Here is a 22,148-nt window from a genome sequence, read left to right as displayed (position 1 = left end):
CCGGTTCATTTCCCAATGCCACTGAAATTCCAAATGTATGCAGGTGACATTCAAATCCACATTTCCATGACCAACATTTGAGACCAGCAATCAAATTCAGCTGCCTGCCTGTAACAAATTGACTTGTGGGCAAAGGAAAGGAATGGAATGGCGCAAAAACTGAAAAAACAGCCACTCCCATCTCAGATCAAACATTAAAACACCCTGGGGTGTACTTAGATGGAGAGCTCTAGCATGCACACCAAACTGCAGAAGTAGGTAAAAAACACCCATCACCAAATGAAAATGCTTATAAACTTCACCCACTGCAAATATTTTATACACACAAACCCCTATTTAGCTCCCAGGTGGTTGGCCCTTTCTCTGCCCCATAGCTACAATATAATCTTTGTGGGACCTCCCAAAATAGGCTCCCAGAACTACAGCGGGTGTAAAACCAAATTACCACACAACGCCTCAAACTCGAGAAATCAGACCATATTACGCAAGTTCTCAAACTGCACTCTACTGAGTCCTGGTGGCCAAGAGAATAACATTCAAAGTACTTTGCACAACATTCTAAGTGCTTTGCAGAAGGTAAAACCACACTAAAACTCTCTGTAGCCTCACATCAAGTAAATAATATTTGATTGCACAAACCAAATGTCCTTGGAAGATCTGAGGCGATTGGGAACATAGGTGTTATTTAAATGATGGGGGTCACAGCTCTGAAATTCCCAAAGCCTAAATCTTGGAAACTAACCACAACTGTCCGTATTAAATGACATTTAAAAAGAAGCCTCTTCAGTGAGGCCTTCAATGCGAAGCCAGAATCCATGGGGACTACTCTATGTTCTGTCGACTCTTTTCAAAATGGAGCAGATACAAATGGTGGAAACCATGAAAGAACCAGTGCTGTAGAAACAACTTATAAGCGTAACTACATGTCACTGTTTCCATTTTAAAATTGTGGTTTATGTATTGTTTGATTATATAGTGCTCGTGTTGTGGTGGTTATCTATCTTCAAGTCTGTTTGTCCTCCTCTCCATACAGAAAATGCAGTCAAGTTGATAAAATTGTGGTCAGCTCTTTGAGAGCTCTGCCTTAATCTTTAGCGCGCGCACTGGTGTGGAAGTGTTCACCACGTGTATTGAGGTGCACACGCCCTGGTGCATGGGTCTATTTCTGGTTATTTTCTGGCTGATTCTGAAGACTGCACGTGAGGGGCAGGGCTCTTGACTCCCACGGCTGTAGGTTGGAGCTTTAATGAATGCTATGATGGAGGCCCCCACGCCCATCCCTCTATACTCTTGTTCTGGTACGCCCTGATGGGCATTGGTGCCAGCTGGGTGTTGCCTTTAAACCTATTATTTATTATATACTGTGAAACGTGCTTAAGGGAGGCCCTGTTTGGAAGGAAGTGAGCTTTTCTGTGGGCTTGATCCATGTGTTTGTCCAAGCTAACCACACAGAAACCGCCACAAAAGAGGGACGTGATCAGGAGAGCATAGGTGTATTTTGATTGTGTGCATAAGGGAGAGTTGCTCAGTTTAATGGCCCTTACCCTCCTACCCCCGCGGTACCCCCGAGCCCTTAGAAGACAAACCATCTTTCAGCTGAAGAGTGGGGATCCATAATCTAAGAATCACTCAGGTCACCTGCCCCCACAAACAGAAGAGGGATCACTGCTCACAACGGACAAGTCTTGTTAACAGAGAGCCGCATACGGCGGCGTCTTAACTTTTCACTTCCCATATACCTCCTTCCAAAACGCACAAATGGAAAGGTTGGTTTTGCATTTCTTTTCCCAGCATGTACACACAACCCCCAGCGCCACATGGGAATGTACTCAAGCCCCTCTTATTCACAACCCCCTCAAGCCTGGCTGGAGCGGCACAGATCAGAGCGGTTCCTGGTTAGTCCTTTCAGAGAATGTATGTGTTTGGTTTCCTTCAGAGATTAGATTAAAGGTGCGTGCGAGTGCCCCGATAACAAATATGGCCTGTTGTTGAAAGCCTGCTTGAATCTGTTGTAACCAGTCTACTGGGTAACAGAAGTTAATCTGCGAGAGGACTAGAGTTTGCTCTGAATAAACCCAGAATACTAGAATTTAAAGGTTAACTTTTGGACCCCACCGAAGGCATGGGCCCGGTGAACATGCATTAAATTAAAAGCAAGTCAGAGGCGTGCCAGCAGAACACCCTGTTAATCGGACACAATTTAAGTGGCACTGCTTCTCTGCACTGAGTGTGCAGCATATGCTATTACCGCTCAGTCACCATACCTGCACAATACAACATGGTGCGTGACTGCGTGGAAGTCATTTTGGGTAGGTGCTGAGACTGCTGTGAGGCATAAAGCAACCTTCAGTAAACAGAAAATACTTTAGCTCCTTTACCGGTGGGGGGAGAGGGTAGCACACATCTTACTTTTCCCTCAACAAAATAATGTGGCACCAACCCAAAAGTTATAATAAAACACGTGTCAGCGACATTAACATGCCAGCCAAACAGACCACATTATCATGCATATGGAGACAGCAGCACTCTGTGCTCTGGTAAATGCTACTAGTTCATCTAGTCATGGTGCATTTTGGTACTGGTAATGTGTATAGCACAAAGAAATCAAAAACTACAAGTACCAATATGCAAATAAACTAAATGCTGTCTGAGTGAAAAAACAAATGTGTTGAACCGCCTGGAAGATCCATACTTGCGCACCAAGGGAGGTGCAGTAACCCAAGTTAGTCAAATAAAGAGCACCCACAGATAATTCGCTTGCGTAACCAGTTGGAAAGAGGACCTTCAGTATCTCAAAGTTAAAAGTTCAGCTATCCCCTTTTTAGCATCGCAGGAGAGCATGGACTTCTTCCCGTACCTATATACAATTCCAGACAAGTCTTTACGGAATGAAATTATGCTGCAGAGGGTGGGAATTATCCTGGGTGAGTGTATAACCCTTCATGGTCACACTTGGTGTGCCTCAGGGATCTGCCCTTTTACCCATTCTTATCAACCTCCTAATGAAGCCTTTGGCGAATGCACTGAAATCAGCGAACATTCTATATCACCTGTACGCGGATGACACCCAGTTGTATCTGAAAATCATCTCGCCAGATGACTTAATTGTCCTCAACAATACTCCACTGAACACGTATAGTTGGCTCACTAACAACCACCTGATGTTGAATATCAAAAAAAGGAATTCATTCTCATCTCACCTAGCCACACTCCAAAGCTTGACCTCTGGTTAAAACACCTAACCTCATTTGACTGTGCCCCCCTCATCATTGACTCAGCAAAATCCCTAGGAATCTCCATTGACAAACATTTGAATATGCAGTCGCACATCTCTACTGCCACCAACAGAGCTAATCACAAGATGAGTATATTAAGGACACTCAAACCCTTCCTCCCTCAGGCAGATCTAAAAATTACAGTACAAGCCCTAGTACTGCCAAGATTAGATTAAGGAAACACCACCCTCTGTGGTGTACCTAAATACAAGTCGGCCCGCTGAGCGCAGCACTGAATGCTGCGGCTAGACTGGTATCAGGAACCAAAAGAAACAGTCACATCACACCAACCTTGAAAGCACTGAATTGGTTGCCTTACGAGGCAAGAATACACCTTAAAGTGGCATGCATGATGCACAAAGCAATTCACGACAATACTACCAGTTACTTGACGCTAAAGCTGGAAAAGTCTGGAGGATGCAGACAACTATGAAGTGCGGGCACTTTCCGTCTGAAACCTCAATCCTTCCATAAGAAGAGAACAGGCTGTAGAGCTTTCTCAGGGATTGCACCAAAGATGTGGAACTCTTTACCTCTGCTAGTGCGTGGAGTCACTTCCTTTACTACATTCAAAAAGGAAGTAAAAAGACTACTAATGAACAAATTAATGTCCTATGTTTTAAATATAGGATGTCACTGAGTCATCTTCAAGAGCCTATTACCACTGCCTAGCTCAGATGGATTGGTATAGTCTACTGTATGTAAGACTTCTATCACAGCCCTTTTCGCTCTATTATTGTATGCAGTCTAATGCTTAGTTGCCTGTGGTCCGCCTGGTCATCTATACATTTAATATATCAACTTTGAATCGTTAGACATTATAATATGTATGTTTGCTACCACAATCTCCTAACGTTCATTAGCTGTCTATTGTACAACGTCCTGCAGAATCTCGGTCCTCTATGTTTGTTATGCATATATTTTATATTTCTATTTTACAAATCGACAAATTTGAATGTGTTTATACCACTTCAACCATTTATGTTCTTTTATTGTAAAGCGCTCCGATTCCCTTGTGGGTCACGTTCGGGCTATATAAAACTTTATAAATAAATACTAAGAAATATAGCGGTCAGAAGCCATAGTAGACAAGTGCCATGGCCAATGCCCCTGTAAGCGAGGTTGGAAATATTCAGTGAGTCATCTATTGATCGATTTTGTACTCTTACTCGAGTTAAGGAAGAAGATTCTCTGTCCTGTATTCAGACCGTACGGGATACAGTCAAGAGAAAGGGGTTTAAAATTGTTATGTGACCTTAGATGGCCACGTCCTGATATTACCACAGTCGATACCCGCGAATACGTTTAACATCCCAGTTTAGGCCTTTTTCCTCTTCGTGTTTTGAGAACAAAGGTTGGCACACCCTTAAGTGGGTAGTGTGGCATCTTGAATTGGTGAGTATATCTTGTTCCACCAAGAGGATGCCTCGACAGGTTGGAAGATGGGAAATTTGACTCGATAGCAAGGATTGTTAAGAGAGTATCTCGTGATTGAGACAAGCAACTATACGCATATTGCACATTATAATTCTCATGTGAGGAAACTGAGTTACAACTGCTGGTTATTTGTAATCCTATTTCTTTTAAAATGTTTTAAATATTTGAGGGACCATGCTGAAAACCTTATTGAGTCATGTCCGCATTAAGAGGATGGTCGGGCAAGGCCATGCAGGAGATAGGAAATTGTACTTGTCAATAGGTTTGATGAAGAAAGCCCTATGTGATTGTGAAAAGCTGATCTGCATGTTGTACCTGAGCAAAACAAGGTGCACGCTAATGGTTAATTTGGCACCTTTTGTCTTTTCAATGCGTTCTTATTATATGTGGGTGTTTGGATTGTCAACCATCTACTGTGTTTTAGTGTGGGAAATTGTAAGTGTTTATATTGTTATCAGCCAAAGGCATGTGCTGGTTAAATTGTTCGAAATGTGTGCTGTACACTACTAATTTTATGATATTCTCGATTGCTTACTAATGAATCTAGTAAATGTGCCATATTTATATGTAAGAATGTATTTCTTGGAAATAAAGTACCAACCCAGAAGTAATAATAAAAGTGGTTAAACACGTGTGAGCGACATTAACATGCCAGCCAAACAGACCACATTTTTGTAAGGGTGACTAGAGTTCATGTAGTCATGGTACATGTTGGTACTGGTAGCGTGTATAACTCTAAGAAATCAAAAAAGACAAGTACCAATATGCAAATAAACTAAATGCAGGCTGAGTGAGACAGTTAAAGCCACACGAATTGTTAAAACATAAATCGTCATCTCTTTGACGTTTGTAGGGTAATCTGCCTGGACAGTTTGTGCGTCGTTCTCAAGCAGAGCATAAAGTAAATGCAATAAATATATATTTTAAAAGTTCGCACCCATCTTCGGTTCTCCCGGGTGTGAATATGTATACAACCCCCTTCTCACACTTTAGGTCCTGGTGAATTGTACATTCACTCCCCCATTATACGTACCGCAAAACAAGGCCGTTTTCTCTCCTACCCGAAGGCGCTCGCCTCTAACAAGGATCAGTTTCGATTTCTGGATTATAGCATACTTCTGGGTCTACCTTTCTGGGAAACGGCCATGCCAGCTAAAGCAGGTGGTACTCGGGTGAAAAAAGAGGATTTTTCAAAAGCTGCATTTCAGATTTTTTAATAAACAAAATAGGCTCCTATTTAAAATATTTGTTCTCAAAATATGTGCATTGGTTTGAATACAAAAGTCCTTTGCAAGCACGGTCCGGAGGCGAGCGAAGACCCAGTCCTCTCTCCACAGCCCCCTTCACAGTTGGCGCTAGCTCCCAGAGTTCCCCCGCGCCCTGCCCGGCCTTGCCGCCCGGGCCCGGCCGGGGTCAGATGGTGGACTCGTTGATAAATATCTTGGCTTTGAGCGTCTGCAGGTTGTGCTGGATGAAGTTCTCGGAGGGCAGGGTCTCGGAGAAGCGCGAGTCCTTGCGCCGGGACCAGTTGCGCTTCTTGATGGAGTTCTGAATGGTCTCCGAGGTGAAGTAGTACACCATGGGGTCGAAGCAGCAATTGGACACGGCGATGCACAGCGTCACTGGGTACATGGTGCGCACGGCGCGCGCCACCGCGCAGTTGCTGAGCGCCTGCGTGCGCATGAGCGAGTACAGCACCAGGTTCACGTTGTAAGGCACGAAGCAAAAGCAGAAGATGGCCAGGTGTACGACGATCATCTTGAGCACCTTGGCCTTGCTGAGCTTGCTGCGGCTCAGCGTGACGGGCCGGCGCAGGATGCGCAGCACCATGGCCGAGCAGAAGACGTTGACGATGAGCGGGATGAAGAAGCCCACGATCTCGACGAAGATGACGATCTTGGAGAGGTAGGTCCTCCAGGTGTCGTTGGAGAAGTTCTCGAAGCAGCTCTCCGTGGCGTTGTCGCGGTGCGCGTTGGTGGACCGGAAGAAGCTGGCCGGCACCGAGCCGGCGATCACCGTCAGCCAGACGGCCAGGCACACGGCCTTGGCCTTCCGCTTGGTGCGGATGGTCTTGGAGCGGAAGGGGTGCACGATGGCCAGGAAGCGGTCCACGCTGATGCAGGTCAGGAAGAGGATGCTGCCGTACATGTTGATGTAGAAGAGCGTTACGGAGATCTTGCAGAGCGTGTCCCCGAAGGGCCACTGGCGGGCCACGAAGTAGAAGATGCGGAAGGGCAGCGTGAAGACAAAGAGCAGGTCCGAGATGGCCAGGTTGATCATGTAGGTGGTGGTCTCGTTGCGCACCTTCAGAGTGCACGTGAAGATGTACAGGGCCACGCAGTTGGAGAGCAGTCCCAGCACGAACACCATGCTGAAGACGCAGCCATACAGGGTGTACTTGAAGGAGTCTTCGGCGGGACAGGAGGTGATGTTTGCGCTTACCATCATCGGAGGGGGCGGCTGCACTCCCTCTGCGCAGGCATGTGCCCCCTGCGCGCGCTCAAGAAGTATTCCCTTCGTTCAAATCCCGGATCTGAAGCATTTACCCTCCTGCGCAGGGCGGCGGAAAGGTGCTCCCTTCACCGAGTGCCAGAAATGCCATGTACCCGGCACCCCGCGAGTCCAGGGCTGCTCAGCGCGGGCTCGGCCAAGAAGCGGCCCAGGAGCCCTCAGCCAGCCCGGGAATGTCGAGCAGGGCTTCCCGCGAAGGCATTCTTCGGCTACTCCAGCTCTGTAATTAAATCCGAGGCATTCCAGGAGACTTCTTTCACCTCCTCCGCCCCTCAAAACACCCCTCCAGGCTGTGTGAGAGGCAGACCCCTGTCGAGGCGAAGCGGGTCCGGCACAAAGGAACAAACACTTCTTTTTCCACGGTGAACCCTCGTTGCACCGTAACTTGTGCCGGTGTTGCTTCTCCTCTGAAGCCTCCTTCACACCGAGGCAAAGTTACTCGCGCCCGGCCGGTGTTTTGTCTCCTCCGTAGCTCGTGCCTGGTGCGGCGTCTCCTCTGAGAAGGGGAAGGAACTCCCGGGCGTGTAGCAGCGCCGAAGAGGAAGAGGGGGCTGGCCCGCAGAAGAATGGGCCCTGCCCACTTTGTTTGCTTGTGACTCTAATCTGATAATGTGTCTGCTGGGAATATACCTTGGAGGCACGGCCTGCAGCTGCAGACTGCTGGGGCTGCGCTCCATTAACCCCTCACTGGCCAACAAAGGGGCTTTGGAGCCCAAGGTGGCGACTCACCAATTGCAGTGTATAAGGAAAATATGTAGTAACCGCCCTTTAGAGGGGATTCGCGCGATATTTTCACCGTACACATTTTTTCACGCCAAAACACACACAATGTAACTCATCAGTAAAGCTGGAAGACTTGACGTTTTGTTAAATACTTAGAAACTTTTAACACGATTGTAATACATGCTCTCCGACTTTTCACTGGAGTACACAACGTTCTTCTCGAAGCTGGGGCACACATTTCGGCCTATATTTGTTTACATGGTAGATTTTTCCCATTCTTTGCGTAATATGGCAGTGCCTGTATATTTATTTTTTCTCCCAACGTTGATGTGCGCTTTTTTTTTTGTTTTCTTCGGGTTCCATGTTAGCGGTTTTTTTCTGTTTATATGGATCTATCCAGGACTTTAAGTGGGATGAGATAACAGGGGAGGGGTCCTTTCAAAGGGGCGTGACCAATGTACCTAGGGGCGTGGCTTAAAACACCTATTCTGGAAATCTATGCATAGCAGAGGCGCAACTAGAGCCAAATTTCGGGTGGGGGGGGGGGGTGAACCTTTAATCAGTAGGCAGAGTGGAGCTGCAGCGGCTCTTAGACAACTGCAAGGCCTAATTAACATTCAAATGGTCTTTTAAAGACCTGTGAAGCGTTCGGCTCTGTGTGTGCCCGGGATCTGTCTCATCCCAGGCTGCCACACACGATGTGGGGGGGGGGGGGCTGAAGCCCGGTGAGTTCAGTGGGTGTTGCGCGCCTGATGCTTAGCGTAGTGTGCTGCCGGTCTGGTATTTTGCTGCTTCTATCATTGCAGCCAGATATATAATGCAACAAGGGCAAACTCACAGGGGTGGACCGGTCGCCCAATTATGACTTCGGCAGTCGGACCGCCATTGCAGTGGTGTAGCAGTCAGGTGCTAAGTAATATGCTGGTGGTGCCGCTGTGGCACCGCCATGCATATTACGAGTTTCAGGACTGCCATAGATTGTAATGAAGGTCTTTCCTCCATGATGAGACTGGCAGGAGGCCCTCAGTTGCAGGGGGATGATTGCGGGGGACCACAACATGTGCCCCCCCCCCCCCTGTGTGTATGCGCCCCAGTAACTGCACGGCATGGACTTTACCGTTCATGCCGTGCAGGAACTTTTTTGGGTGTTCCATTGAGGTTCATATTTTCAGAAGGCACCGCCATGGGACTGTCAAAAGCAGCCCACCAGATACGAGGAAACTTGTAATCTGGCGGGTTTGACAATGCAGAAACAGGCCACCGGCGTGGCGGTCTGTTCCTGCCCAGCCAAACTCTTAATCAGGCCCCAAGTAACATTACACCTACAACAAGCCATGACTATTGGCTTTGCCAGTGGTTGTTAGTTGCATAAGATAAATAGGCAACAACTATGGCTAAGTTGTATATAATATTGAAGATGCTTCCATTCTGAAATGATGATACTGAAAGAATTATACTGTTTCTTTGAAGTTACCGCAAAGGAAGTGGCAGGTGGTAATGCTGCAGAGTTCAGTTTTTTTCCACCCTGAGGATGAGGGCAAAATTGGAGAACTCGATAGGGACCTGTCTCAGCACCTGCTTTTCAGAATTGCTGGTGCTGAGTACCAGCAGAACCCGGCCCATGTAAAGCCCTGGATCTATCTATTTGACTATAGAAAATAGTCTTTTTTTCCTGCGATTTTTCGTTTTGTTTTGGAACTCCATGCCTCCTTTCCATCTGTCGTGTATGCAGTAGTGTGCCGTGTATATATTTCTGTACTTGTTATAGTGCAACAACTCACTCGGAGGAGTTTCTCAGCGTTTGCAATGTCAGAAAAAGACAGGAGAATCAGAACAGCCAGGGTTTTAATCTCTAAGTAAAGATCTGGAAGTCTGAGCAGGAGCGGATGTGAAAAGGAAGCTTATTCCAATGGTAGGGGGCTAGGTAGGAAAAAAATCTGCCTCCGTGTCTTTCAGTGCGGATTCGTGGAGGATAGGATATTAGATGACTTAAGCTGCCTAGAGGGCTGGTAGTATCTTAGCCTGGAATGTAAGAGTGCTGGCTGAGCTGTGTGGAAAGCCTTGTGGGTTAGGCAGAAAAGTTTGAAAACAGTACGTTTCCTAATAGGCAGCCATTGTAGTTTATCCAAGATGGGCACAGATGGAGACTGCAAATAATACGGGCCGCAGGGTTCTGCACCACTTCCAGCCGAGCCAAGACAGAGTTGGTGTCTACCAATGAGGTATTCCCATAATCCAACCTGCTTGACTGTGCGCTTTTCCTGTATGAAGAAGGCAGCCAAAGGAAGGCTTTCTTAAGGAGCTTCAAGGACGAAAAACACATGGCACAGACAGGGTTTACTTGATCTTTCATAGACCACGTGTGGTCAATTTTTTACCCCAAGGTGCTTCACTACATTTTTGGAAAAGGGGGTGGTGATGAACAGAGTGTCTGAATTAAGCAGACCACTCTTACCCAGTCCAAAGATCAGGGCTTGATCCATCACCGTTATTTAGCTCACTGTACCATCCCAGCTCAGAACCTGGCTATATGCAAATCAGTCTGTCCCTGGCCCAGTGCATCATGTGAACAGGGCAGACTAAACTACCAAGCCAATTCTTCACCAGAAAGGAGACAAGCTTCCGGGGACCGGTTTCTGGCATTTCAGCCGTCGTCGGCCCGGCTTGCTTGAATCCTGATGGTGCAGTGAGCAAGGGACTCATGTCTGAGTATACCCTGCCACACCTATAGTGGCCAAAAACGATTCAGAAAAGGGGGTGGTGATGAACAGAGTGTCTGAATTAAGCAGACCACTCTTACCCAGTCCAAAGATCAGGGCTTGATCCATCACCGTTATTTAGCTCACTGCACCATCCCAGCTCAGAACCTGGCTATATGCCTCCATGTCTTTCAGTGCGGATTCGTGGAGGATAGGATATTAGATGACCTAAGGTGCCTAGAGGGCTGGTAGTATCTAAGCCTGGAATGTAAAAGTGCTGGCTGAGCTCTGTGGAAAGCCTTGTGGGTTAGGCAGAAAAGTTTGAAAACAGTACGTTTCCTTAAAGGCAGCCATTGTAGTTTATCCAAGATGGGCACCGATGGAGACTGCAAATAATACGGGCCGCAGGGTTCTGCACCACTTCCAGCCGAGCCAAGACAGAGTTGGTGTCTACCAATGAGGTATTCCCATAATCCAACCTGCTTGACTGTGCGCTTTTCCTGTATGAGGAAGGCAGCCAAAGGAAGGCTTTCTTAAGGAGCTTCAAGGACGAAAAACACATGGCACAGACAGGGTTTACTTGATCTTTCATAGACCACGTGTGGTCAATTTTTTACCCCAAGGTGCTTCACTACATTTTTGGGCAGCGGGGGAAGCCCAAGTTCTGGTGGCCACCAATCTGCCTCCCAGAGCTCTTGGGCCCAGCCAAATAAGACCATTTCGGATTTCATGCTGTTGAGTTGCAGGCAGATGGTTAGACGGACGGCCGGACCACAGGGATCCACCTTAAGTTAATGCTACCCAGCTGTTAGAATCGCTGTTTCAGCAAGGGGGAAAGGGATGCAATTCATTTAGAAAATAAGCATTACCAGTACCGACAGGTCTGCAGTTAATAGGAGTGATCTAGAACGGGGACATACAAGACAACTGGACAGTCGCATGAACAAAAGAAGGGGACTAAGGGAATGACCACGTTACTTATGGGTAATCTTCATCACCCGAATTCCGGGCCTTCCTAGTCACAGTTCTTACTTCCCGATTTGGGTTCTTTGCAGCAGATATTAATTGCCTAGCCCAGCTCAAAAATACTTCCAGTATGGAACCCTAATGTATTTAAAGTAGATGTTGTCATTAGAACCTCCTGTATATATTCAAGCAAGAACAAAAGTATAAATCCAATCCAATAGGAAATCAGGGAGCTCGGGAGGAAATTCGGGACTGCGATGAGGAAGATCTGGACTGGGAGTCGACATTCCGGTAAATAACAGGGTCATTATCTCTTTGTTCAGTCCTTACTTCCTGAATCTGAAAGAAACACTTTAGTTAGATTCCTTACCTTAGAATATCCCCAGGTGTCAGACTGGATCCGGAAAGTTTTCGACAGCAGTACCCCTGCGTGTTGGTAGGCGTCGTCTGCGGCTCCGCGTCCGTCGTCAGCGTCGTGATGGCCGGGATGACATTGTCTGAGTTCTTAGATGCCGCCCTCGTGAGCTGACGCCAGTTCTTCTTTTTTCCGCGCCAGCAAGCGCAGATCCGGGAAGAGCTAGTACCCGTAGTCACTTTTTGACTAACCTTTTGGTCTTTTTGACTATCTTTTTCTAGTCGACTTCGACTCCTGGTGCCGGTAGGGATGCCCGGTTTCTAGCCGTGTGACGCCTGTCACCGACTGATCTCGGTTTCCGACCCCCACCGCCGGTGTCTCTACTGTCTAGGGGCCAACCACGACGTCAAGTCGTGCCCCGACTGTCGGGCCTTGACCTCGAAAGCTAGACAGGAGCGGTCCCGTAAGCTTCTCGAGATACGACAGCCACCACCACTTGTCGGGTTTCAAGTCCTCACATTCAGGTAAGTCGAGGCATGGAAAGAAGTCGTCGAAGAGGGGACATCGCTCTTCTGACTCCCCTCGCTGGTCGCGCGACTCGGCCAAGGGTTCGGGTGGCACCACCCATGCGGCTCCGCCGGAGCTGCGGGCTTCGCATCCAGCTCGACACCCTCCGGTCCCTGGGCTCAATGAGACGCTGGGCGAGATTCGAGACTTCCTCGTGGCCATGAGGACTCTCTTACCGCCCTTGAGACTGCGGCGCTGCAGGACCCCCCGGGATCCAGGCCAGGATCCCGGTCGACGCCAGTAGACCTCACGACTCCTCCGCTGGCGCCATCCCCTATAGTGCCACTCCCGGCGCCGTCCTCGGACGCCGCCGCCCCCAGTTTCAGCCCCAGTCCGGGGCTGGCGTCGGGCCGGTTCCGTCTCCGGCGTCGATGGGTGAGCAATTCATCTATGACCCGGCTCCGTCATTTCTGCCTGTTTATCAGGACCCGGATGAAGGGAGGACTGGGGGGGTCTGAGGACCCTCTGGCACAACAGTGTCAGTTAAGTCAGGACTGGGCGGACGAGCTGGGGAGGCCAGCGGTCTTTACACATCGCCTGACACTGGCTTCATCTCTCCTCCCTCCGTGGCTACGGAGGAGGGTGCTACTTATGGTGTGGTGTTGCGCAGGGCAGCCAATGCCTTGGCTCTTGAGCTCCCTGCTGCGGCCCTGAGGACTAATCTCACCGAGGTGCTTCAATTGCCAGTAAGCTCTTCGGAGCCTATGCTGCCGTTCAATGAGGTCCTCACGGACGTTCTGATTGGCACTTGGTCCAAGCCCTCCTCAGTGCCCCCTGTGGATCAGAACGTGGCCCGACGCCACCGCCCCGCTCCAGGTGACCCCTTCTTTCTATCCGTGCACCCCACCCCCGAGAGTCTAGTGATCCAGGCCTCTACGTCTCAGACCACATTCCCGACCGCTCCCCTGGATAGGGAATCCAAAAGGCTAGATCAGTTTGGGAAGAAACTGTTCTCAGTCAGCTTGGGGTTGCGGTCCATTAATACCGCATGCCTTTTGGGCCGTTACACCCACTCTCTGTGGGATACGGTGGCGGACGTGCTGCCTCAGTGTCTGGAGGAGGCCCAGACACGGCTCGCCCAGGCACTTGCTGAGGAGCAAGACGCAGCGCGATATTCCATCCGATGTGGACTTGATACCACGGACTCGCTAGGCAGAGCGATTTCCACGATGGTGGCGATCCGTCGCAACGCCTGGCTGAGGTCTGACAATTTTTCAGGGGATGTCCAGAACATGCTCATGGACATGCGCTTCGATGGCCGTCGCCTTTTTGGCAACAAAGCAGATAGTGCGCTTGAGCGTTTTAAGGACTCCAGGGCTACGGGCAAGTCCTTGGGCCTGTTGGGCCAGCGCCAGCAGACTTCTGCTTTTATCCCCTTTCGTGGCCAAGGAAGGGGCACCCCCACACGTTCGTCCAGCCACAGGCCGCAGAACCAACCCCAACGCGGTTGCGGACGTGTTAACCACCGTTCCGGTGCAGGGGGACAGAGGCCCGGTCAGTCCACATCTACTCCCGCAGCATCCGCCTCAAAACCTTCCTAGTGCGAGCTTTCAGGCCCATTCAAAGCCAGTAGGAGGCAGGGTCTGCCATCACCTACTCCACTTGCGCACCATCACTTCGGACAAGTGGGTGCTGCAAATCGTCCGAAGGGGCTACTCCCTCCCCTTCGAGGCGACCCCTCCAACCATGCCATTGCAGTACCACCGCATGTCGGGGGATCACTTGCAACTTCTGCAGGAGGAAGTTACGGCCCTCTTGGCCAAGGGGGCCATCAAGCGCGTTCCAGGGCCAGAAGTAGGTCGTGGTTGCTACTCCCACTACTTTCTGGTTCCCAAGAAGGGCAAAAGGGGCCTGCACCCTATCTTGGACCTCCAGAGCGTCAACGGCTTCCTCCGGAAGGAGAAGTTCAAGATCCTGACTTTAGCTCAGGTCCTGGCTGCCCTGGACCCTGGAGACCGGATGGTTGCGTTGGACTTGCAGGACGCATATTTCCACATCCCCGTCTTGCCAGCCCACCGGTGATACCTGCGGTTCACGGTAGGTCATGACCACTTTCAGTTTACCGTGCTCCCCTTCGGCCTCACCAGCGCCCCTGGGGTGTTCACGAAACTGATGACGGTGGTCGCAGCTCATCTGCGCAGATTAGGAGTTCCAGTCTTCCCCTAGCTCGACGACTGGTTGTTGAAGGCGGGCTTGCCCCAGACAGTCGTCTTCCCACCTCCAGACAACGGCCGATCTCCTGCACTCGCTGGGGTTCTCCATCAACATGCCGAAGTCACACTTGAGTCCCTCTCAGAAGCTCTTCTTCATCGGAGCTGTTCTGGACTCAGAGCAGTTTTGGGTTCATCCTCCCGAACAGCGGGTTCGGGATATTCAGGCTCTGATTCCGATCTTTTGGCCTTTCTCCCGAGTTTCGGTCAGGCTGGTGCTGCGTCTCCTGAGGCTGATGGCCTCCTGCATCCTGCTGGTACATCACGCCCGTTGGTGGATGCGGGCTCTGCAGTGGGACCAGAAGTTCCACTGGGCACAGCATCAGGGCAACCTGTCCGACCACGTCCTGATCTCGGAGGGCACTGTGAATCAGCTGCAGTGGTGGTTCACGGACTTCGATTGGGTCAGTGGCAGACCCCTCTCCCTTCCCCAACCTGAGCACATAGTGGTGACGGATGCTTCCCTCCTGGGATGGGGGGGCCACATGGGCCAGGCGGAGATCAGAGGCCTCTGGTCTCCGGCGGAGTCCCAGCTCCATATCAACCTTCTGGAGCTGCGGTCGATCCGGCTTGCACTGAAGGCATTCCTTCCCTCTGTCCGGGGAAGTGTAGAGCAGGTGTTCACGGACAACACCACCGCCATGTGGTATTGCAACAAACAGGGCGGGGTGGGGCCGTGGGCCCTTTGTCAGGAGGCTCTGCGCCTCTGGATATGGCTGGAACACCAGGGCATCACCCTGGTGGTTGAACACCTGGCAGGTTCCCTGAACGCCAGGGCAGATAATTTCAGCCGCCGGTGCATGATGGATCACGAATGGCATCTGAACTCGGACGTGGCGCAAGGTCTCTTTTAGCAGTGGGGAGAGACTTGGTTAGATCTATTCGCCACCGTCATCAGTTCGGCACGTTGGAATTTCCAAGGCGGCACTCGCTCGGCGACGCTTTTCGTCGCGAGTGGAGCTGCGGTCTGTTGAACCTATACCACTTCTGCCCAGAGTGCTGAAGAAGATCAGGCGCGACCGTGCCCAAGTCATCCTTGTGTCTCCGGTTTGGGCACAAAGGTACTGGTATCGCGTGGAGATTGAGCGGAGACAGTTGAGGCCATTTGACTTGCCTCCTGAAGTCTGTGATGTCATTCTGGCAGCCAGGCGTCCCTCCACAAAAACGATATACGCCTGCAGGTCGAACAAGTTTGTGGCATGGTGCACAGCAAAGGCTGTGAATCCCCTCTATGCCCCTCTTTTAGAGGTTCTCCTCTTCCTTCTTTCTCTTGCCCAGCAGAGCTCTGCTCTCGGCACTATCAAAGGCTATCTCTCGGCCATTTCAGCCTTCTTGAGGCTTCCTGATCAGCCTTCTATTTTCAAGTCCCCTGTTGTAAATAGGTTCTTGAAAGGCACCACGCACATGTTCCCTCCTGTTCCTTTCGTGATGCCTAAGTGGAACTTGAACCTGGTTCTTACTTATCTGATGTGCGCTCCCTTTGAGCCACTTCATAATTGCCCTCTTCATCTTCTGACTCTCAAGACTGCTTTCCTGGTTGCCATCACCTCTGCTAGAAGTATGAGTGAGCTCCAGGCTCTTTCATATAAACCTCCTTTCCTCTCAGTCCATCCGGACAAGGTTGTTCTGAGGACTCGTCCTTTTCTGCCCAAGGTTGTTACTGCCTTTCACATTGGGCAGTCCATTACCTTGACCACCTTCTTTCCACCTCTTCATCCCTCGAAAGAGGAAGAGGTGCTCCACCGTCTGGATCCCAAAACGTGCGCTTTCCTTTTACCTCAACCGCAAACAACAGTTCCGGGTGGATGACACACTCTGCTAAGAAGGGACTGGCGGTGCACAAGCACACCATCTCTCGGTGGGTCGTTTTGTGTATCAAGGTCTGTTACTCCTTGGCTAAAAAGGAGCCTCCTGGGGGGCTGCACGCCCATTCCACTCGGGCCACTGCAGCTACTACTGTCCTGGGTCGGGGAGTCCCCTTGCAGGACATTTGTCAGGCAGCTATGTGGGCTTCGCTGCACATGCTTGCCAAGCACTACTGCCTGGACAGTCAGGTCCGGAGAGATGGCTTTTTTGGCCGTTCGGTTCTCCAGGGCTTCCTGGTGTGATCTTGGTTCGCAGGCCCACCACCGTGGTTGGTATCGCTGGGGTATCTATTCTAAGGTAAGGAATCTAACTAACGTGTTTCTTTCAGATGAACAAGTTACTTACCTTCGGTAACAATATCTCTGTAAGAAACATTAGTTAGTTAGATTCCTTACCGCCCCACCCATCCTCCCCGTTCTGCGAACTGATATGTAGGGTTAAGGTATCTCCCTTTGAGGGCCCTAGTTTCATGGCACCAGTGTCTGTTTCCTGCATGGCTCTGCGTTCCTGGCACGGAAAGCTATGAACAGAACTGACTCCAGCGCACGAGGGCGGCGTCTAAGTACTCCGACGACATCATCCCTGCGATCACGACGCCGACGACAGACGCAGAGCCGCAGACGGCGCCTACAAACGCGCAGGGGTACTGATGACGAAAACTTGACGGATCCAGTCTGATGCCTGGGGATATTCTAAGGTAAGGAATCTAACTAACTAATGTTTCTTACAGATATATCGTTACCGAAGGTAAGTAACTTGTTCGTTAGTACCCAAGCAGAATATAACTACTGCTCTATATTCCCCAAAAATAAATACAAATATAACAAAATTGGATGTTCTGTCTGTGATTTATAAAAGCAAGCATTGGCAAAGCCAGTAGGTTTCGCCTATGCAAAATCTATTGGCTTTGTCAATGTTTTTTTACATGTTGCACAGCAGCTGAGCTGCTGTGCATCGTGGCTTAAAGTAAACAAAAAAAGTGCTATGACACAGGCGCCACCACTTTTTTTTTTACTTTTAACCCTTGTCGCACAGTAGCCGGCGTTGCTGTGCAACATGTTAAAATAAAATAAAAAACCCGCACAGGGTTGTTTGGTGTAGGCTCATTGAAGACTGGGAGTAGACTGGAGGGTGGGTGAAAAACAATGGAGTGTGGAAGTGTTGGAGGAAAGTTATTTTTGGAACGAGTGAGAACGCGGATGAAGTAAGGAGATGGGCTAGAGAGCATCCACTCTCTAACCTCATGAACAGAGTACCTGCTGGCCAGTGGAAGGACACTTGTCACTGGAAGCAGTACTTGTTCCATGCTCAATGGCATGGACGAAGACCCTGAAGACTCCGAAGCCCAGGAGGAAGCTGTACGACAGGAGAAGCAACTGACTAATGGTAAGCAAGGAAACAAATGACGTGGGAGTCAACCAATGGTAAGCAAAAGTAAGTAATGGGCAGGCTGTGCACCCACGTTAAAAATGTTTTGTTTCAGGACAATAGCTTTTGCTGACAATACATGCAGGCTGTAGGCAAAACCTAAGGAAGGAGCATTTAAATATCATACGCGGAAGACAAAACATGAGTCGCTACCTAAGCAGAATAACTATTGGTCTAGATTCCCCAAAAAGAAATACAAATACAACAAAATCGGATGTCCTGTCTGTGATTTAATAAAACAAGCATTGGCATAGCCATTATCCAGTATTAGGGGTGTCTTTCATAGATTCACATGCCTGAATCATTCCCCGTCGTCGAGACGGGAGCCTCCGGTAAATAAAAAAGTAATGTCCATAGACATACATAGAGAGAAAGGGTCCAAGGGTCTCCCCTTAGTAGCCTTTCCTTGTCCTTATGTAAAAAGGACCAAACTGACATAGTCAGCCTATCAGCTCCGACCTCCCTCTAGAACCTTCCTGGGAGGAGCCTCAGTCCCTCAGATTTTCAACCGCACGTTGTGCTAGGGAGTCTCCTGCCTGAGCTCTCCTCAGGATTACTCTAAATTCACCAAACTTTTTTTGAAAGTGTTCTCTGAAACCCCAAAACTCTTCAAGGACTTCTTCAACACACTATCCCTGAAGTAAGTGTGTGTTTCTACTGCTTTTTACATGTCTGACTCGGGGAAGAAAGCCCTGTTCAGGGCCTGCTCTTCCTGCAGCAAGAAAAGAATACATGTGGATGATAGGCACGACCTGTGCTTGTATTGCCTTTACCCGGACCATAATTCGGAGAAATGCACTATCTGTCGGTCTTTTCCAAAAAAGACTGTGAGAGACAGGGAAGGTCGCCTTCTGATTTGGTTGGACAGGCTTAAAAACAGAGACAATCTGGACTCCTCTGTGAGCAGCGTTTCCAGGACCTCTGCTGTCTCAAACAAGAGGCCAAGGGAAGCTTCCCCGGGCCCCTCAGACACTCCTCCTACGAAGACCCACAAAAAGTCTTCAGAGGCGAGATCTGCGTCATCCTCAGTGTCTGCTAAGGAGGATAAAACTTTTAAAATGCCTGCTCCGTCCTCCAGACAAAGCCAGAGGACTACTTCAGTCAAAACCACAGTGTCTACCACATCAGCATCGTCGCCCTCAGCATCGACGACGATGACTACGTCCTCCTCATCTTCAGGTAGACCTGTTTCTTCAATTATTCCCCTGACATCGTCGTCGACGACAAAGACCATGTCGACGACGAAGACCACACCGTCGACGACGCCGTCACCAGCGACGAGCCCATCGTCGTCAAAACCGGCGACGACAAGAGTGTCGACGAGAGACTCGTCGACGAGACCATCGTCTACGAAGGCACCGTCGATGAAGACGACGACTTCGCAGTCGTCGACAACCAAGATCCCTTCGTCCACCCCACCGTCGACGAAGACCTCGTCGACGACCCCGTCGACGAGAGGCTCGTCGTCGACGACACAGTCGACGAAGACCCCGTCGACGAAGACCCCGTCAACGAAGACCCCGTCAACGAAGACACCGCCGACGAAGACCCCGTCGACGACGACACCAAAGGCTCCGCCGACGGACTCGACGACGACACCGTCGACGGACGACTCATCGTCGAATGAACCATGGAAAAAATCGAAACTGGTGGAGGCACCGTCCATGATGCTACCACCGTCGACGGTCCCCTCGACGACGACAAGCTCTACCATACAGTCTGGCAAACCAGGCAAACCACTAATTACCCCGGAAACGACGTCTCCAAGCAAGGTGGAAAAGCAACCACCTCAAGAAATTTTCCAAAGCGAAGAATCCGAAGAGGATGACCATCTGGATCCCGCTACTTCAGTCTCAGAACTTTACATAAAATGCCAAAGCACTGATGAGGAACAGGAGGAATTCACATATCAGGAACACTCCTTCCACGCCAGTGTCCGCACTGAAGTCACCCCCATGATATGCTTACCAGCAACCCTGGTTGATGACTTACGACTTCTTGTGCAAGACTACAAGCAACGCTTTCCGGAGGCTAACAGAGGCGGTCAAGCGCCTAAGAGTCCCGCACCAGGGGACAAGGGGGATCAGACACCTCCAGCTCAAGTGCAGGTGTCCGCACCGGAACGCACTCACCTTCCCCATCAAACCCAACACGACGTCCAGCCTCAAGTGGTGGTTTCTTCGGACGATGAGGAGGAAGAGGAAGAACTGGAGGAAGGAGAGGTCCAGGAGGTTCACTCGGACCACTCGGACCAGGATGAAGAGGATGAATATATAGCATCATCCCCAGCTTCACCACAACCACGCCAAGCGGACTCCCCCCCGGTCGACATTGCTGGCTTCCACAAGCTGGTGGAGAGAGCGGCGAAGAGATTCCACATGGTGGTGGAATCCACGGAAACTGACTGTTTCCTGCACGACTTTAAGGAACAGACTCAGAAATCTGCAAAAGCTGTTCCGATCATAGAATTCTTGTGGGAATAAGGAAAGAAGTTAATGCTAACTCCTGCTTCAGTGCCGGCGGTGGTCCCACGCCTAGATAAGAAATACAGAGCACCACTCACTGCGGCGGCTTGCCTTAATGGTCACCCCAAACCGGACTCGGTAGTGACGCAGGCGGCCCAGAAACACTCCCGCAACCCTTCCTCACCACTGTCCGCTCCCCCGGACAAAGAGGGCAGGAAACTTGACACGATTGGTAAACGTTTCACATCCACATCGGCCATGTCCATCAAGGTGGCCAACTCCATTGCCTTGCTGGGGCGTTACAATCGCCAGCTGTGGGAGGACATTGCCCCTTACGTAAAGGAACTGCCTGATGACGTCCAGGGTGAGGTGAAAGCGCTCCTCGTGGAAGGTCAATCTTCTGCAGCGGAACTCATAGACTGTGCTATCGACGCAGCCATGACAGGCTTCCGTCAACTTGCGGGAGCTGCTGTACTGAGACGCCAGGGATGGCTAAGAGCGACTTCATTCCGCCAAGAAGTCCAAGCAAAGGTTCTGGACATGCCCTTCGACGGCCAGCACCTGTTTGGAGAAAAGGTCGACGAGGCTCTACAGGCCATTAAGAAGGACACAGACACGGCAAGGGCACTGGGCTCTCTGCAGTCTAGAAACCAGTCCTTTCGGGGCAACAGGCCCAGAGGTCAGTCCTCCTATCGGGGCTCATATCAAAACAGGTCCTCATCCTCGTTCTCATACAATCACAAAGGCCAGTACCAAAACAAACAACAGCAAGGCCGTCAATCTTCATTCGGAAGGTCAACCTACAGAGGTAAAAATACCAAGAGGGGCGCTGGCGGCCGCCAGTGACCGACTACTCCAGCCAGTCCAAACACCATCTCCATCCTTTCAAATTGGAGGAAAGCTGACCCATTTCCTTCACAATTGGCAGTACATCACCACGGACCGGTGGGTTCTTCAAATTATTCGATTCGGCCACTCTCTCGAATTCACCTCCATCCCTCCCAATACCCCTCCACGCAGACGGACACACAAACATCCACGCCTGCTTCTGAAGGAACTTTCGACAATGCTACAAAAAGGAGCAATCGAAAGGGTTCCGGCATCCTCAAAGGGGAAAGGATTTTACTCCCACTTCTTTCTTGTGCAACAAAAAGAAAACAAGTGGAGACCCATCCTGGATCTCCGGGGACTCAACACCTTCCTGCGGAGCCAATCGTTCAGGATGGTGACGATTCAAGAAATCCTGGGCATTCTAGAGAAAGGAGATTTCATGGTGTCACTGGATCTCCAGGATGCATACTACCACATCCCCATCCTCAAAAATCACCGGAAATTCCTAAGATTCGAGGTGGCGGGCCGTCACTATCAGTTCAAAGTCCTGCCGTTCGGCCTCAAGTCCGCGCCGCGCATTTTCACGAAATGCCTTGCGCCAGTGGCAGCCTTCCTGCGTCAACTGGGCCACCAGGTCTTCCCCTACCTAGACGACTGGCTGGTGAAAGCACCCTCACCTGGGGACGCAATCACGTCCTCCAACGCCTGCACCAATCTCTTTCAAAATCTGGGATTGACGCTCAATCTCAAAAAATCATGCATGGTCCCCGCAACAAAGATTACCTTCCTAGGGGCCATGTTAGACACAGTGTGCA

The 22,148-nt window shown here is 50.1% G+C and overlaps 2 protein-coding genes across 2 annotated transcripts in view; one reads left to right on the top strand and one right to left on the bottom strand.

Moving 5' to 3' along the window:
• RB1 (RB transcriptional corepressor 1) overlaps positions 1-22,148 on the top strand; it is a 1,321,361-nt gene that overhangs the window by 779,340 nt on the left and 519,873 nt on the right. The window lies entirely within an intron of this gene.
• Positions 5,911-7,739, bottom strand: LPAR6 (lysophosphatidic acid receptor 6). The gene has a single exon (XM_086934985.1). It carries the CDS (start codon positions 7,158-7,160, stop codon positions 6,126-6,128), a length of 1,035 nt encoding a protein of 344 aa, XP_086791111.1. The 5' UTR covers positions 7,161-7,739; the 3' UTR covers positions 5,911-6,125.

The sequence above is a fragment of the Lissotriton vulgaris genome, chromosome 8 (assembly GCF_964263255.1).
Source record: "Lissotriton vulgaris chromosome 8, aLisVul1.2, whole genome shotgun sequence".
Taxonomy (NCBI): domain Eukaryota; kingdom Metazoa; phylum Chordata; class Amphibia; order Caudata; family Salamandridae; genus Lissotriton; species Lissotriton vulgaris.
This window is presented reverse-complemented; position numbering and strand designations above follow the sequence as displayed.

What these genes read in the sequence shown, in the direction of transcription:
- LPAR6 (XM_086934985.1), bottom strand. Translation starts at nt 7,160, where the DNA reads ATGATGGTAAGCGCAAACATCACCTCCTGTCCCGCCGAAGACTCCTTC.